Source organism: Aythya marila, assembly GCF_965140915.1.
Source record: "Aythya marila genome assembly, chromosome: 4".
Lineage (NCBI taxonomy): Eukaryota > Metazoa > Chordata > Aves > Anseriformes > Anatidae > Aythya > Aythya marila.
The window spans coordinates 45,611,545-45,628,758 of record NC_139045.1 but is presented as its reverse complement, the minus strand read 5'-3'; the positions used below and the strand labels follow the sequence as shown (position 1 = coordinate 45,628,758).

General features: G+C 57.0%; 3 protein-coding genes across 3 annotated transcripts; all 3 read right to left on the bottom strand.

The window, feature by feature from the left end:
• Positions 1-6,772: 6,772 nt before the first annotated feature.
• On the bottom strand, positions 6,773-9,564 carry MEPE (matrix extracellular phosphoglycoprotein; the record flags this gene model as incomplete). Its single annotated transcript, XM_082759570.1, has 4 exons — positions 6,773-8,482; positions 8,561-8,653; positions 8,826-8,876; positions 9,484-9,564. The coding sequence occupies 4 exons, from the start codon at positions 9,562-9,564 to the stop codon at positions 6,773-6,775; spliced, it is 1,935 nt and encodes a 644-aa protein (XP_082615696.1).
• A 604-nt stretch (positions 9,565-10,168) lies between these two features.
• IBSP (integrin binding sialoprotein) lies at positions 10,169-11,568 on the bottom strand (the record flags this gene model as incomplete). The annotated part of the gene is made up of 6 exons (XM_082759392.1): positions 10,169-10,672; positions 10,767-10,856; positions 10,989-11,051; positions 11,198-11,263; positions 11,390-11,440; positions 11,515-11,568. The coding sequence occupies 6 exons, from the start codon at positions 11,566-11,568 to the stop codon at positions 10,169-10,171; spliced, it is 828 nt and encodes a 275-aa protein (XP_082615518.1).
• Positions 11,569-14,889: 3,321 nt separating this feature from the next.
• DMP1 (dentin matrix acidic phosphoprotein 1) lies at positions 14,890-16,858 on the bottom strand. The gene is made up of 3 exons (XM_082758787.1): positions 16,776-16,858; positions 16,653-16,688; positions 14,890-16,185 (listed from the first exon to the last, which is right to left on the bottom strand). Exons 1-3 carry the CDS (start codon positions 16,830-16,832, stop codon positions 14,989-14,991), a joined length of 1,290 nt encoding a protein of 429 aa, XP_082614913.1. The 5' UTR covers positions 16,833-16,858; the 3' UTR covers positions 14,890-14,988.
• Between the last annotated feature and the right edge of the window lie 356 nt (positions 16,859-17,214).

The window sequence follows — 17,214 nt, the reverse complement described above, 5'->3', positions numbered from 1 at the left end:
GCAAGGATTGCAAAGCATGGTGACAAGTCACTTCCCTCTCCCCCTCCCCTGCCCTCTCAGCACCCCTGTTTCCTATCCCTGCAGCACAATTTTCTCCTCCCAGGGAGAGAAGACACTAATGGAAAGGTCTGCGTGTGCAGAACGGGCATGGAAAGAACAGCATCGCCTCACTCTGCATTGCGAAACTGCTGGAAAGTCACAAGACATCCATTCCACCTAGCAGAGGGAACGGGGAGCAGAGAGCCCCCCCAAGAAAAGCTGCTACCTGCGCCAGAGGCAAACGCTGAACAACCTTTCCCAGCACCTCCTGGCAGGGACCAGTGGCAACCGGGTAATTTGGAGCAGTGCCAGGCACTGCACCATGTTCTGCAGCACGCAGGTCTGCGGTTACCCACACACAAGACCTGTTGTCCGCATCCTGCTTGTGCTTCTCCAGAAGGGCTGGGGAAGGTGAAGCACGAGCTGCGAGGGAGGACAGGACTGCCAGGATGGGCTGTGACCCCGCCACTGAACCTGAACTTGGACCCAGCCTGGGCTGAGCACCAGAAACCGCCCTGCTTTCGCATGGTGTCAGGTTTTTTTTGTGAGCAGTTTTCATGGTTTTCAGTCTGGGGCCGCTGTGGTGGGAAGGGGACGGATGCAGCACTGAGTCAGTGTGAAAGCAAACATCTCTCCCGGGCACTGCATGTGGAGTGGGAGGAAAAACCCTCTCGTGGACCCGGTGAAAGGAAATTAGAGACCTGGGGACTGGGTTTGGAGAGGAAGTAGCTTGGTGGAGAGGCTGATCTGATTTTGTGGGAGAACCAAAAACCATCAGGCCAGGGTCAAGGCATCCTGCCTGAGTCGGGAGAGGCTCCCCGCTGGAGGCTCAGCTCCAGGCTGGAAAGGCAAGACAGCTCCTACTCATCAGGGCGACCTGTTTTAATTAGCATTGGGACAAACACCTCCAACACCATGCGCAAGCAGAACTGGTACAGAACATCCCTTGCATCCAGCACTTTCTCCTCCTGTTCTACCTAAAATTGCATTAAAAAAAATGATGAATGTAATCTTTTTTTTTTTTTTTGATGGGATGGGAAGTAGTCACTCACACCTGAGAGAGATATTGCCATCCAGCAAGGCAAGGGACAAGTTCAGTTTCCTAATCATATATTTGCTCCCCCAGCAGCCTGCCACGCAGGAAGGACAAGCTCCTGCTCTCCTTCCTTGCTTTCCAGCACCCTTAGGAAGGGAGGGTTTTTTTTTGGAAAAAAGATAATCACATCCAGATTTAGGAAATAACATTTTGCACATAATTCATAGTGGCTACCTAGAAAGATTATTGGTTGAGTTTACAGCTATAAATTTGGCAGAATAAATGGCAAACTGTGGTTGGCATAGGGATGCACAGCAGGAAGCACACTGGAGCTATACATTAACTAGAGGAAAGGAAAGTCTAAGAAACTCTGTTAATGAGCAGGCTCAAAAGCAACAGCAAGAAGGGACGGCCACCAGGGCAACCAGCCCTGGAGAGGCATAGGCAGCATCAGGGATCTTCACATTAAGAACAACATTACAGGCCAATAAATAATGAGCCAGAAGTGCAGTTTGCTCACGGAGCCTTGTTTATCACCAAGAGGTCAAGTGACTTCTCCTCACCCATGGAAAATGTGAGCACAGAAGATGACAAGCAATTTTGGGAAGCAACATCCGTTCTGTATGGAGAAATTTGATCTGTTGTACCCAAAATAACTGATGTCGAAACAGCCTAACTCACATCTAAGCCATCGATTAGACAACAGGAGGAAGCAAGATGGGTTTTGAGAGCTCGGTTGGTCTCATCTGGGGACAGTGGCAGAGCTGCTGGGCAGCACTGACCGTGCCCCTGAGGAGCGGCAGAAACACCAGCACCTAAACCTTTGGTAGCACCGATGCAGCAGCACCTGACCCACACAGCTCCCAGGTTCTTAACTTTCCTGCACCACCCTAGCAGCAGCATATGGATCTGAAAAGCAGGAGGAAAATAAATAAAATAAATAAATAAAATTTATTTAAAGAAATAAATTTATTTAAAATAAATAAAAAAATCAGGTGGTAGCTACAGCAAAATGCAGAGCAGGGTGCAGGTCAGCAGTTCTGCCCAGATTAACAAACCCTGGCAAGAGTGTTCTGTGTTCAGCATTTGCCAAAAGGCGACGAGCTCCTTTGGGCAAGCTCCAGTATGCGGGGTCACGCACGAGGTGTTTTTGCTGGTTTGAAACTGGAGGCACAATTGCACGCAGGGCTGACAGCACGATGGGAGCGAGCTTCCTGCAACGCTGCTACGCTTGGGCTCAGCCACGGCTGTGTGTGCACATAGAAACACATCCACGCACAGTTAATAAGTTACATTCCCCTTTCTGTCCCAAATGAAATTCTGGAGTTGAGTCACACGGAAGCTACAAAACAAACGGAAAATCACAGCAACAAGAGAGAGACCTGGAGCATGCTCCTGTACAGTACGTCAGAAGCCCTAATGCAAATAACCCGTGCCCCCTGCTTGAGAGAAGATGGGAAGAGGAGGGACAGATTCCCACAAGTAGTCATGGGTGTGGGCATCTCCTCTGCTCACACCCCAAGCAAACACAGTGGTTGTTTTCAGGTATACCTTCCAACCTCCCAGACCCAGCCGCCCTGCCTCTCTGCCAGGCCACTGCCAGCACAGGAGGCTGCGGGGTAACATGGCTTTGGTACCATTTCACAGATTCACGTAGGAGGACAAGTGGGACCAGGTCTCAGGAGCAAGAGCAGGACAAGGTGGGCTGTGCAGAGAACACGCCCTGTGGCTTTTTGGCAAACACTGTGAGATTCACTGGGAGGCAGCATGGCTGCTTTTCCACTTGAGTCACCCTTTTCCAAAGTCATGCCTGCTGGATGGTCATGGTTCTTAAAATGATTGCAATTACACAGATTTTCCACCAAAGGTGACTATAACCAAAACACAGTAGCATCAAAATCTTAATGGAAACAACTCTTTGAACTAGCCTTTCATTCAGCTCGACGTCTGCCAACCCTTCCCACCCTGATGTCGCAGTGTGGGACTCACATCACTTTCAGCACAGGGCAGATTCATCATGGCTCTGTGCAGGCCCAACCTCGCAGTGCTGCTGCGAAAGACACACATTTCCTCACAGGTCATGCATGTATCAGGTCCTAGGTAAGGGTTGAAAGAAAGGAGCCAGCTATAAGAGAACTGGTAGTTTGCCCTTTTTGGTTTTGGTCAGCCCCAGCTCTGTGCTGCCCACACATCAGACGGGGCACAGAAGCCCCAGAGGTGCTCAGATCTCACTCTCAACCCACAGCTCTGCCAGCATAGCTGATTTCCCATCACCACGGGTACTGGCAGCATCCACCACAGATACAGAACAAACAGAAACCTGGCCACCTAATTGCTTTCTGAGGCCATCACTCAGAAACTCTAGCGGGAAGTCCTTCCTATAGACTTCAGTGGGGAAAAGCTGCGTTCATACACGCAGGGACTGGGTGTTGGGCTTTCTGTTACGTGGGCTGTGCAGACACTGCAAATTGAGGCCTCAGACAGCAGGGCTACTCCTGTTTCACCACCACACGGCCTGCGGACAATTAGCCCGTCTGCACCCGCTGCCCCACGCCATCCACACGCAGCAATTAGTGGGGGCACGAGGAACCCGAGCCCAACAGCTTGTGTTGGGCCAAATCCTGCCATCCATCCAGCAGATGTGCTGTGAGTATTTCTCCTATTTGCAATTGCAGTGGCAATGGATCACTTCTAAGACCTTGCACCTTTGTCACACATGTTGGGGTTAACTTTTCATTTTTTTCAGCCATAGACAAGGCATCCCAGCACATATTTTTTTAGCCCTTGGCTAAGAGGTGCCCACCTGTGCCGCATTTCAAAGGATCGTACCCTCTGGTGCTCAGGAGCATTTTCAAGATTTTCAAGAATTTTCAAGATTGCCCCCACTCAAACAGTACACAATGCTCCACTAAGTCTCACTAACTCTCTTGTTTGCTCTTCTCCACTCCTCCTGTATTGGTGGTGTTGTACATTAAAGCCACTATTCTTTGAAAACCACACTGATGAGCACAATTTCCACCACCCACACCACACTCTCATGTCTTGGTCACCTCCTCCCAACTGCCTACCCCAGCAGGCTGCCCAGGTAGCCAAGCCTCCAGTGGGAAAGGTGTTAGGGACACTCTGGTGTTAAATAAAAGCCTAAAACAGGGTCTGGAAGAGAGCAGTGCCCAGAAGGAGCACTTTTCCTGCAGGTTGTTCAGCTGTTACTCTCCAGGAAATCTCTTCATCTGAGCAGAGCCTACTCTGACGAGTGGCAGGGGGAAACTGGGCTTTCCAATGAAAACAGCGGTCAGTTGGCTTGTTTGTGTTTTTATTTCAACACAGTAATCTCCCTGCAGAATGGTCTAGGAAAGCAGAAGAGAAACGTGTTTTCTGTGAAATGTAATTAACATGGTTTTCTTCCTGTCGCAAGGTATAATTGCGCATACAAACCGAAGCACAAAAACGGGGTTATTCTGAGCTCTGGTCTGAGCATTTCAAAACACTGTGATGGGTTTGGTTTGTAAAACTGAAGAGAGGGCAGACGTCTCTCTGCCTTCCTGTTTAAGGCAGTGGTCTGGGAAGGGCTGCCATAACCTATAATGACAGCTGGCTCGCTGGGAGCAGCTTGTTCCCCCCGGTCTATAAATGCATTTTTCCACAGAGTAAACATGAGCCACAACACGTGTGTGCTCGTGAGCCGCTGCTCGACATGACAAACCCCTTTCTGATCCCAAGCAGTTGTAAAACTTGTGTACAAACACCAGTCCTGACAATCCGCATGTGCCGTGCAACGGGGCATGGGATACTCCTGCAGAATTCCCAAAATCAGCCCAATTCTGGGCAGCAACCAGAATTGGCCCTCCCCACAGTCACTGCCTCTCCCTAGCCTTCGTGCAAGGAGCACTGAGACCAAAGCCGTGCTTTCTGAAGCAAGAACAGCAATGGGGGAGAAAGGTAAGAGGGGGGAACCGAGCAGGCAAATGTTTTGATTTCCAGGGATCCACACAAAGACACAGGTCAAAGCCTGAGAGCTTCTGGAAGCACGAGCTCCTGCTGAAAGTCAGTCACCCAAAAGGTGTCCCTCTTGTGTCTGTTTTACCCTGTTCTGGCCCATTAGGTCCAGGAGGTTATTGCGTTACAAAACACTGACAACCATGGCTCAGCAAGGGTTTTCCCAGGGACCTGGTGCTTCCAGCAAGCATTTAGCAGAAAAATCCCCTTTCAGCTGCATTTGTGGAGGCTGTGACTGGTATAGCCGTGCTTCAGAAGCAGGCAGGGATGCTGAGATGCACATCCTGCCCTCCCTCCTGGTCACTGTCACCAGCAAGGCATGCGAAAAAAGCCACCTAGGGCAAGCACCGGCCTCACCCGCATATTTCAGAGAAGCATCCAGACCCCAGAGGAGCTGAACTCCAACCTTACCCCTCAAGGTACCGAAGGGCAAGGAAACACAAATAACTTCTGAGCCACTCCAGCATTGCTGCCAATCCTGCCTTCCTCTGGTGTGTGTGAAATGGCAAAAACACCCCCAAAACAGGGGTGATTTCCCCTAGAGGCCAGGGACTTTGCTCTTGGTGCCTGGAGCTGCGTAGCAAAGGCTGTGCTACCTCCTTGTGGCACCAGGAAACCCTGAAACTCTCTGCCCTCCACACCAACCACATGAGGAGTGGAAGAAGGCTTGAACTTCCCTACAAGGCCCAGCACAAGGCAGGTGGGAGCCCTTCAGAGAAACCTCTGGAGCTGAAACAGCCCGGGTATTAATTACAGTTATCCAAAACCCCACTGCCATCTGCTTACAGCATTTCTCCAGCCCCTCTAGACCCAAGGCGGGCATTGCTGCATCCATGTTAACGGGGAGCAAGCAGGCGACCAAGAACAACAACAGCAAGGAGAGCTGCGTGGAGAGCACAGAGCAAACGTCTCACACTTTTGGGGTGCCCCTGACTTTAAAACAAAAGCACTGCCAGTACCTGGGTGATGTTGGTGGTGGCCCCACCAGCTCCGGTGGCCATGGTACCACATCTCTCCAGGTGGGGCTTACAAACAGGCTGGCGGCCATGCCAGGATGAGAAGCTGCCCTCCCCAAAAGAGGGATGGTGCTTCCTCAGGGGCTAAATAGCTGTGGGGCAGGGTGTCCCTGATGAAGGGCTGGGCTCCTCCCGGCACAGCTGTGCATGCTGCAGGCAGGAACAGCTGCAGCAGGGCCTGGGGAGAGGTCGAAGCTGCAAAACCCGGGGTTTTCTGCTGCTGAGGCCACTGCCAAAAGCCTCTGCACCCCGTGTGCCAGGGGGCTGAGATGCTAAACGTCTCTGGAAACCCACAGTGGCTGACATTCCTCCCATAAGCATTTACCAAAATAAACAGCTGTGCACATGTGCCTGGCTGCTCTCCCTCCAAAAGCCTTTTCCCACTAGATGGTGCCCAGCTCTCGCCAGTGGACAGCACAGGGACACGATGGGTGACAGACAGGGAGGAATCATGTCCGGAAGGGGCTGTTTGCGGGGCCCCGCATGGCATGCGAGTCCCCACTATGAGCACAAAAGCCAGCAGAGCCTCAGTGACAGAAATGCCTTTATTTCTCCATCGTGCTGGAGGCTGGAGGACACAGGGCTTTCCTCACCATCTTGCTATGCCGCCGCCGAGCACGCACTTTGTTATACTGCCGGTTTTTGGGGTGGCGTGAGGAGGGGGGACACACACACTGCTGGCACCTCAGAGAGGCACAGAGGGGCCATGGTGGAACCGCGCGGCCCCCCTCCGAGGACCCCACCCGTCCTCCTCGCCGCTCCCGCTGCGGCTGCCTCGCTCCCCCTCTGAGGACTGGCTGCTGTCGGCACTCCAGCGGCCGGCGTGGGCACCGGGGGGCATCGGGGGGCTGCCTCCTACCCCACCGAGGTTGTACAGGGCCCGCTCATGCAGGTGGAGCTCGTCGGCGTGCCTCACCTGGTCCAGCTGCCTGGAGCGCTCCAGCGCCGCCAGCCCTACCAGCCTGCGGCCACCATGCAGGCGGCCAAAGCCTCCTGCTGAGGCTGAGGCCGATGCCTTGCTGCCCTCGGGGTGCTGGGCCCGGGCTCGGGGGCTGCCCCATGGTCTGGGGGCTGCCGGCACTCTGGCGGCGGTCCCCACGGCGTCCCCTGCATGGGCTCTGCCAGCGGCCAGCCTCGCCGCTGCCCTCCTGGGCGATGGCGCTGCCTCTGTCCTCGCCGTCTTTCCGAGTTCAGCTTCCTCCGGCTGGGCCTTGGGCCCGTCCTTCACTGGGGACGCCGTCCCCACCTCCCCGCTGCCTCCTTGCCCTGCAGCGGTGCTCCTGCTCGTGTGCTCAGCCGGTGTGCTGGCAGTCGTGCTGCAGTCCCCTGTGGTCAGCCCTGAGGATGCCGTGCTGCTGGCAGCCCCGGTTGTGACAGCAGGCCTCCCCCTGGACCTTGGCCCCTCACCTCTCACCTTGTCCCCATGGTCCCCATGGCCGCTGACCACCGCGGTGACAGTAACGTCACCCGTGGTGCTCCCCTCAGGGATGGGGACCACCAACCCTTGTCCGCTGGGGACAGCGGTGGCACCGCTCCCATCGCTCCCTGTGGAGTGGCCACCCCCAGGGCTGCTGGTGACACTGTCCCCGTGCTGTGGGGTGTCTGTGGTGGCCAGTCCCTCAGGCTGCCCCCAGGACCCAGTGGTCCCCATGGTGGGGATAGCGCCATCCTCGCTGCTAGCGCTGGTGCTGCCCGGGGCACCACTGTGCTCACCCATGTGGATGTTGGCCCTCCCGATGAAGATCTTCACCTCATCCTCTGGGGTGACCTGAGTGACACTGGCACTGCCCGGCAGCTCCCTGGTGTTGGTGATGGCACCCACATCGGGAATGTAGGCAAACTCATCCACGCCTTCGGCGTCCATGCGGACGTCCTCCTCCTTCTCGGTGACAGAGCTGACAGCGGTGCGTCCTGTCCCCATGCCACCTGTGATGCTCGCCCGCCCTCGGCCAGGCGTGGTGACATCGCCGCTGCCCTCGTCCCCAGCCCCTCTGGCAGCCGAGACCCTCTCCCACCCAGCTGTCACAGCCCTGCCCACCAGGACCCCCCACACGCCACCATCACTCCCATCCCCTCCATCGCCGTCCCCGTGGGGGCCACCAGGGTGGATGCTCTGCAGGAGGATGTCCTCGCCACCATTGACCTCCTCCAGCGACACCAAATCCATGTCACCACTGCCCTCTGAGCTAGCCAAGGTGGGATCCACATGTGTGCTGGCACCCGGGCGTGGAGCATGGCTCTCCTCACGGCTACCCGGGGTGCTGAGGTTTTCAGGCTTGGGGCTGTACCCATCCTCCAGCGCATAGCGGCCCCCGCTGCCTCGCACCGGAGCCTCCCCTTCCTCCTTTCCTGGCTGGTGCACAGGGACAGTGCTCTGCTCATCAGCCTCTTCCTTCTGTGGGGGGCACGGGGAGGGTGGGCATGGGGCAGTGGGCGCACCCTGGGGTCCCACACCACCCCCAGCACCTCTCACCTTTATCTGCGTCTGGTTCCTCCGTGTGGAAAACGAGTACACGTATTTGAAGATGTAGAAGCCATGCTTGGTGTTGCAGCCTTTCAACAGTATCTAGGGGGAGAGGGAAAAATGATTTCCCCCTAAAAATGGTGGCAGAAGCTTCCCTGCAGTGGTGTTCAGCTCCCACCACTTTTCTCACACCTGCCCCCCTGGCTCATGTGTCCCATGTCCCCTGGCTTCATTTCCCAATTTTCCATGTGATTTTTGGCATGGCCTGACCTACCCGGTGCTGTCCAATGCAGGTCCCACTTGCCCTGACCGGTGGCAGAGGTACCTGTGGGCAGGAAAACACCAGTGGGAGCCACAGCGTGGTACCCGGGAATGCGTGGGGTAAGCGGATCTGAGTGGTGCTGGGGGGGTTAATGGGATCACTAATGGGGTAGTCACTGGGGTGGTTAATGGGGTAATAGATGAGGTATTCAATGGGGTACTTAATGGGGTAGCTACAGGGGTAGACGATGGGATAGGTAATGGGGTATTGGATGGGGTATTCTGGTATTGGATGGGGTATTCAATGGGGCAGTTAATGGAGTATTCAATGGGATATTTAATGTATAAATGACGTATTTGATAGAATAGCTAATGGAATATTAGAAGGGATAGTTAATGGGGTATTCAAAGGGATAGCTAATGGGGTATTTGATGGGATAGTTAATGGGGCATTCGAAGGGATAGCTAATGGGGTATTTGAAGGGATAGTTAATGGGGTATTCAATGGGATAGCTAATGGGGTATTAGATGGGGTATTCAAGAGGGTAGTTAATAGGGTATTAGATGGGATACTGGATGGGATGATCAGAGGGATATTAGATGGGATGTGGGACGGGGCTGGGGACGGGGCTATTCGGTGGGCTGCTCCCAGTGGGCAGCACCATACTCACGGGCGTGGGCAGCACGGCGCCCAGCAGGCAGAGGCAGAGGAGGGCTGCGCGCATCCTGGGCGGCTCCTGGGGGCACAGCATCACCCCGTGGAGGGCCCCGCACCTGTGGCGTGGGCGGGTGGCCCCAGGGACAGCAGGGCAGGGGGGTTACCTGTGCTCCTCAGAGGCTGGTCCCCGCAGGCGACGCTGGGGGCTCTGTGCCCTTGGCTGAAATTTAAAGTTGCCCAGGGGGGGCCTGGAGCCAATCAGCTCCTGCCCAGGGCCATTTGTCAGGGCTGGGAGCGCCCGCAGATCCTGGGCTGGGGAGGGGGGGAGTAATTTCCATCTAAAAATGAGCCTGTGGTGGCAGGCAGCTATCAAATGTTCCACCTGGCCGCGCAAACAGAAAGCACGGTGTATAAATATCTGTCCCCGGGGGCCGCAATTGCCCGATAATTAGCGCGGCTTGCAGCCTGGCGCCCGGCCAGCCCTGCCGTGGGAACACCAGAGCCACGCGGGGACCCTTGGACCCGATGCTGGCGTCCACCCCCCAGGGCTGCAGCCTCTCCTGCTGACCCCAAACGCTCATCCAGAAGCAAACCACACCTTGCGAGCCAGCTCTGTTCAGTTGCTTTATTGCATTGGGGTTGGTGAGATACACAGAGAATGGGAGGCGGCTGCGGCGCGATCCCGAGCGCTCCTGCGCTCACTGGCTGTAGTAGTAATCCTGACCGTAGACGTCGTAGCCGTGCCCCTTGTAGTAGCCGTACTCGTCCTCGTACGCCCGGTAGCTGTCCCCATGTGCGTAACCCTCGTGGTCCCCGTAGCTGCCCTCGGTGGGGCCCTCGTCCCCACGGCTCCCGGCCGTCACCACGTACTCCCACTGCTCCCCGGCCGTGGTGGCCTCGGTGTGCTCCCCGTCGCCCGCCGTGGTCGCCTCGTCCAGCCTGGTGGTGGCAGCCACAGTGGTTGCTTCAGGTTCCTCCTCTTCCTCCTCTTCCTCTTCCTCCTCCTCATCTTCCTCCTCCTCCTCCTCGGCTGCTGCGGTGCCATTGCCATGGGGCCCCTCCGTCCCCGCTGTGGTGTTGGTGCTCGTCCCATTGACACTGCTCTCCTGCTCCTCTACCTCTTCCTCTTCCTCCTCCTCCTCCTCTTCCTCCTCATCGCTGTCTTCATCCCCACCCTTGCCCTTCGGGGCCCCCTTACAGCCCTGCAGCACACAGGAATAACCCAGCATCAGCTGTGCATTTTGGGGGGTCCAACTTTGCAGGCCAGACACTGATCCCCCCACCCCCTGAGCTCACCTTTTGGGGGGATGCCGCGTCCCCTCCCAGCCCGCCGTCCCCAGGGGCCACCCCCTCACCTGCCACCTGGGTTCCTGGGTGGGACAGTACCTGTGGGGACAGGAGGGGACACAGCGTCAGTTGCATTTTTCTTCCTCCCACTCCCCAAATCCAACAATGTGTGGGTGTGAGCCCCTCAAATATCTGCGTTTTTTTTCTTCTCCCCCTATGGCCAGTACTCACCCCACCTTCCCCCTCCTCCTCTTCCTCCGAGCCGTCCCCCTCTTCCTCCGAGGAGTCACTGCCCTACGGAGAGGAAGAACGTGCTGCTGGGTCCCAGCAGTGTTACGAGCCCCACCCTGCAGGTGCTGGTGTGGATGTGCGGGGCCATTTTTGGGGCAAAACCCCCAGGAGTGGGGCTGAGACACCCGTGAAGCCCCCATTGGACCCACCTGGTAGCGTTGCTGCGGCAGGTAGGCGTAGCGGTACAGGTAGTACCGGCGCCTGTTCTTGAACACCTGCAGGGGAAAGGATGGAGGGGATCGGCCCTACAGCCTGGGGTCAGCCCCTGCTGCGGACCCCTATCACTCGGGGAGGGATGCAGCGACCCCGCTGACGCTGGCGCCACCGGGGCGCCTCCCTACCGCGTTTTCCTCCGAGTCGTCCGCCCCCACTCGCCGCAGCCAGCTCTTCACCTGGGGGAAAGGCTGCGTTGGTGCCAGCCTGGGGGTGGGGCAGATCGGGGTCCCCCCACAGCCCCCAAACTCACCGAGAAGGCGGAGGCCATGGCCAGGAGGCAGGCAAGCAGCAGCGCTGTCCTCATGGTGGCGGGAGCAGCGGGAAGAGGCAGAGGCTGGTGCCGTGCCTGGGGAACACCACAGCTATGCCCCAAAAGGCAGAGGGGACATTGGCATCTGCACTTCCTGTGCCCAGCAAAACCCTTCCTAAAATCATGGGGTACTGCTCGGAGGAGCTGTGTCCCCGTGAATGGTGTCAGCAGTACCAGTCCCTACCCTGCATCCCCACCATTGCCAGCAGGATGCTGCTGCCATCCTGGGTGGAAGGCAGCCGGCCCATATCCCCATAACCCATCCCATACAGCCATACAACAGCTGAAAACACCCCATGCCTCCTCTCTCAGCCCCACAAAGCACATTAAATCCCTGCGACCCCAAAGAGAAAAACACTCACACTCTGCAGCACCCGGGGCTCCCAGCGAGTCGGCCGGCACTGATTTCCCACAGCCACTGCCCTGTGGGATATAAGGCGGCCGCGGGCCCCCCCTTCCCCCCCCCAGACAGTCGCCGCCCTGCCCTGTCCCTGCCCGCCCAGAAAACCCCCAAATCTCTTCAAGCCAATGGCCAGCCCCGTGCTGATGCCAGGAGGGATGTGCCGCGGCACTTAATTGAGGGTCTGGCCATGGCTGGAGGGTATAATAATGTCCTGGGCCTTGGTTAAAATAAATATTGGGAAATCTGGTTTTGGGGTTGTTTTTTTTTTTTTTTTTTTTTTTTTCTACTGCTGCTTCCCTCTTTCGGAAACTCTGCTGCTGTTTTTTCTGTAAAACAACCAAAAAAAATAAATAAATGGCGATCTCCGAGGCCCAGCTTCCACAGTCCCTTGGGTGAAACCATGGACCAAAAAAATGCTGAGTCCTGACGGATGGGGCTGCCTGGAGAAGCCCCTGGTGAACTCACTGCCTGGGACAGATGTGTAATAAAAAATGTAGCGCCTGCTCCCGTGTGAGGTGGGATGGGGCTGGAGGCGAAACGCTTCCCGTCAGCTTGTCCCCAGGCATTGTTTTTCTGTTCTTGCCTTCATCCCCACATCAGCACGGAGATGTAGGGGAAGGGCTCCCACCATTCCCACATCTGAGGGGACGGAGAGGTCCCTCATGGCCACCCAGGGGACCAGTGGCCCCGGTGGCAAGCATATGCCTGTGGGGCAGAGCTGCATGTGCCCAGCAGGCTTCAAAGCCCACGGTGTTGCTGCAGCCATAATTACAAGGGAGCAGCAGGGCTGGCCACAGCTTTCGGCCGGCGCCTTGGGCCAGGAAAACCCGCAAAAAAAAAAAGTATATATATAAAAACAATATATAAACAATACATTTTTTCCAAAGCCATTGCAGTGCTCTCTGTTAAAGAGGGAAAAAAAACAGGGCTAGGTGGGGATGGGGACAGGCAGAGCTTGCCCAGGTTGGAGTTTAAATTTAATCAGAGCTGGGCTGCAGGAGGCGACCCGTAATGTAATTAGAGGGACGCTGCCTTTTAAAAAAAGAACTTTGACTCTAAAAGTGCTGATTTCACCCAAAATCCCGAAAAAAGCCGGGGGATAATGACCGTGTGCCCACACACCTATCTTTAGCTGGCAGGGCAGAGCCGGCACCAGCCAGCCCCGGTGTCCCCATGTCCCCCGATGCCACCCGCGACGGCGCACGTGGGGCTCGCTGTGCTGCAAGCCAACACCCGGGGCTCCACAATGGGCTCATTACTGCAGGCGATGACGAACATGGGGCTGGGAGACCAGACCCCCTGGAGCCCCAAGGAAGGGGAGAAGGACGAGGAGGAGGATGGGGAAGGCACCCCTGAGCTCTGCCCCACAGGACACGCGCCCTGGGGCTCGCACCGGGACGCCCCGTCCTGGTGCCAAGCGGCACGTTCCCGCCTGTAATTGGTATTTTTGCAGCGCGGCAAGGCGGTGCCGTCCCATCTCCTCGCCCTGCAGCTATTCTGGCAGGAAACCTCAGCACCAAAAATAAGTAAAGCAAACACAGGCAGAAGCTCACTCTACACGGGAGGTGGCGGGGAGAAGGGCAGCATGTGCCCCCAGATCCAAAGCCCATCGGCCAGGCACAGGACTGGCTGTTTTTTTCAGCAAGCTGTCAATTTTAGAGTAAAAACAGGAGGGGAGAGCACCTAAAACTCTTCAGGTATCTGGCTAAGGCATTAGCACCCAAATGCTTGCATCAGCCCACCGCAAACACACATGTCATATAATTTCCCATTTTCTCTGAGGCATGAAACCACATCAAAGGAATTAATGCTATTTACGCACCCAGCTAAAAGCAGGCAACGACTGGGGCTGCAACGCATGCTCCCGAAACGCAGGGACACGGAAACAGGGCAGGTCCCTGAAAGGCAATCACGGAGCTGTCGCAAACCCAAACCTGTTGGATGCTGCCCACACCAGCAGCAGCAGCGCAGGGCTGCAACGCGTGCGGTGCGTGGCTGAGCAGCTACGTCAGGAGGACAGTGCCAAAACCCACACCGATCAGTCACCGTGCACCTTGTACAGGTGGGCTTCAACGCTCGCAGCCAAGCACCTGACTGCGTACAGCATGCCCTTTCCAGCATAGATGCTCGTTTTACTTTAGCAGAGGACGGCTCTGGGGGTGTGTGCACTGTGAGGGGTGCTGCGCGCCGTGACGAACCTCGTGCTGCCTTGTGCTTGATGGCACAGCACCGGGTTTTGGCTGGCAGCAGCACGTGGTGCCTCCTCTCCTCTCCAGGCTCAGCTCTTCCTCCAGAAACCTGTTCCCTGCAGCTGCAATAAAACAAAGCAGCGCCTCTTCCTGCTGCATGTGATAACCTCACAGCCTGGCCCATGAGCCACCCGCCCGGCACCCCTCTGCAGCTCAGATTTGTGCCCAAAATGGCAAAAAGGCACCCCAAACCAACCTGCCCACCTCACAGCACAGCCCCGACCTTCCTACTGCCCAGTCCGTTTCCTGCTTTTCTACCCCAAATCGCACCCATCTGGGGGCAGAGCCTGGTTTGAGTTAATCCCTTCTTATCCAGCAACTCCTTCCCCCCCCCCCCCACCTCCACTCCCCCAGCCTTCTGGGAAAGAAAAGCAGCAAAGCCAACAGCAGTGGGGTCTGGTGGTTTTTAATGTTGATGAAGATGTACACAGGATACATTTCAGTTTCAAAAAGGTAAGTGCCACTGACAAGAAAAGGATACAATAGAATGCTTTCTGTACATTTCTTACAAAATATTACATACACCCCATCCCGACGTGGTGTGACATGCTCCACACACGGCTCCCCGTGCAGCACAGGTGGGCAGTTTTAGGGAGAGTGCCGGGACGCATCCGCTTGCGATGCAGAACTTGGGTTTTACCCGTGTCCAGCATCCCCCCACAAGTGGCTGCCCCACATGGCCAGCCCTCACCCATTTTGTCCATAGCATCTTCCCTGGAGGAAGCCGACCCGGCCACACAACCAGTAAGTTATGTGCCGCTGTCAGTACCCATCCTGGCAGTCATTGTCGTCATAGTCAGTGGCTGGCTTCCTGCGGTAGGCGTCCAGCCGCCGCTTGCGGCTCTCGCTGCCCAGGCTGCGCGGCAAGCTGGCGTCCTCCTGGGAGCGGCTCTGCTCATCATCCTCATCCTCATCCTCTGGGGACGCACTGTTGGTGCTCTCTGTGGATGTGCTGTCCTCGCCCGTTGTGTTGTCTTCATCCTCGTCGTCCTCGTCGCTGCCCTCCGGGGATGCGCTGCGACTCTCGGCCGATGCGCTTGGAGCATCCTCATCAGGTTTGGAGTTGTTCCCATCCTCCTCTGACTCCACGCTGTCCTCTGTGGACTTACTCTCCTCCTCCTCCTCCTCCTCCCTGGACTTGCTCTGCTCTTCCTCACTGTCGAGGTCAGACGGTGCACTCCTGTCCTCAGGGGACGCCCGCTCCTCCCTGCTGCCGCTGCGCCCCTCTGGAGCACTCACTGCCTCCTCTGAGCCATCCTCTGCGGACTCCGTGGACTCCTTGGCCTCCTCATCTGAGGCCTCCTCATCTGAGGCCTCCCTGGAGGGGCTGTCCTTGTCCTCATCGTGGCTGTCCTCGTCCTCCCCAGACCTGCTGGCCTGGCTGTCCTCCTGTGAGTTGCTCTTCTCCTCGGCTGAGGGGCTGTCCTCCGTGGAGTCAGTGTCCTCGGCCTCCGGGGACCGGCTGTCCCTGTCCTCCTGGGGGCCAACAGAGGCCCCCCGGACACGTCGCCCTCCGCCCAGATTGTCAAAAACTGAGGCGTCGTCGCCCTGCATGCCTTCACCGCCCAAGCCGGTGCTCTCCTCCTCATCCTCCTGGCTGCTGCTGCTGCCCCCTCCCCGCCTGAAGCTGCCACGGTACCTGCTGTAGCGGTGCTGGGCCATTGCACTCTCGCTGCTGCTGCTGCTGCTGCTGTCACCATGTCCTCCAGCATCCCCAGTGCCATAGCTGGGCCCTTCGCCCTCCTCACCATCCAAGGTGTCATCCCCGCTGTCGTCCTCCTCGTCCCCAGGCCAGGCAGGCAGCCTGTCATGCTCGGCAAGGTCCTGCTCTATGTGGTTCCCGACAGCGAGGTCCCTGTCACCGCCGTCCCCTGGCCCCACGCTGGCACGAAGGTGACCGAGGTTTCCACCGCCCAGAAGGGGGCCCAGTGCCTTCACCTCGTCCCCCGGCACCGTGTCCTGCAGGTAATAACAGCATGTCAGTTGCCTGAGCATCACTGCCTCCTGAGCCATGCAAGCCTCTGTGGACCCACAGCGCTTCCCACCTCATCCCCTCTGCTACTGTGGGTGGGAGAAAAACACCCAGCCCTTCTTAGCTGGGGCCAGGCATTACAAGAGACTGTCACCTTATGTTTTAGGTGTCTTATCATCCTGCAGAGATGGGACAGGTTATCATGCACGGATATATGAATAATAAGGCTTTGAGCTCAGGGTAGCCTAAACCGCAATAGTTTAGAGCACAGAAACTCTCTTTTTTTTTAGAAAAAAGGTTAATAGAAAGCACGCACAGAGAGAGAAAGTCACCTGAGCTGAAACCCCTCCAGCTTAAAAAACCTAAACCAATGGGGCAAAGCTCCCAGACCCCATGCATCCAGCAGCACTCCCCATGGCGAACATCCCAATGCCACGGGACGCGGGCACCTTACCTCAGGCTCCAGGGGCGCGGAGATGCGGTTGTGCACCTAAACACCAAGAAAACACCTCACGTCAGTCTGGGGGCAGAAACAGCAGGGTTTGGGGGCTCGGGGGCTGCGCAGGGGGGTACTCACAGGGTGGGCGCAGGCCGCAGCCCACAGCATCAGCAGTGCCAGCAGCGCAGCCTTCATCCCGCTGCCGGTGCGACGCAGCCAAGGCAGGGACGCGTGTGGTAGCGTGCAGCGCGTGTGCTGCCGGCCCCACGCTGCTGCCCCGGCATTTAACCGCTGTCCTGGGCCGCCAGCAGCCAATGGCACCAGGGCCGGGTGCGGAGGTGTCGGCGGGAAGCGGCCTCCCACGCTTCCTCCACCGGGACGCCGGCCCCAAAAACAGCTCCTGGTGGTGGTGGGGGGGGGGTGAGCGAGTGGCGGGGCTGGCTGTTAATGAGCTGACAGGCCTGCGCTCTGTTTTCCTTGCTAAATTTGCGCCCCTCCTGTCAACGTTCCCCTCCTCCTCAGCCGATTCCCCTCGCAGATACCGTGGGACGTGTTTTCCTCTTGACCTGTGACCAAA

What these genes read in the sequence shown, in the direction of transcription:
- DMP1 (XM_082758787.1), bottom strand. Translation starts at nt 16,832, where the DNA reads ATGAAGGCTGCGCTGCTGGCACTGCTGATGCTGTGGGCTGCGGCCTGC. An exon ending in CTGCGGCCTGCGCCCACCCT is followed by an intron (nt 16,689 to 16,775) that starts GTGAGTACCCCC and finishes CTTGGTGTTTAG; the next exon opens with GTGCACAACCGCATCTCCGC. An exon ending in CCGCGCCCCTGGAGCCTGAG is followed by an intron (nt 16,186 to 16,652) that starts GTAAGGTGCCCG and finishes TATTACCTGCAG; the next exon opens with GACACGGTGCCGGGGGACGA.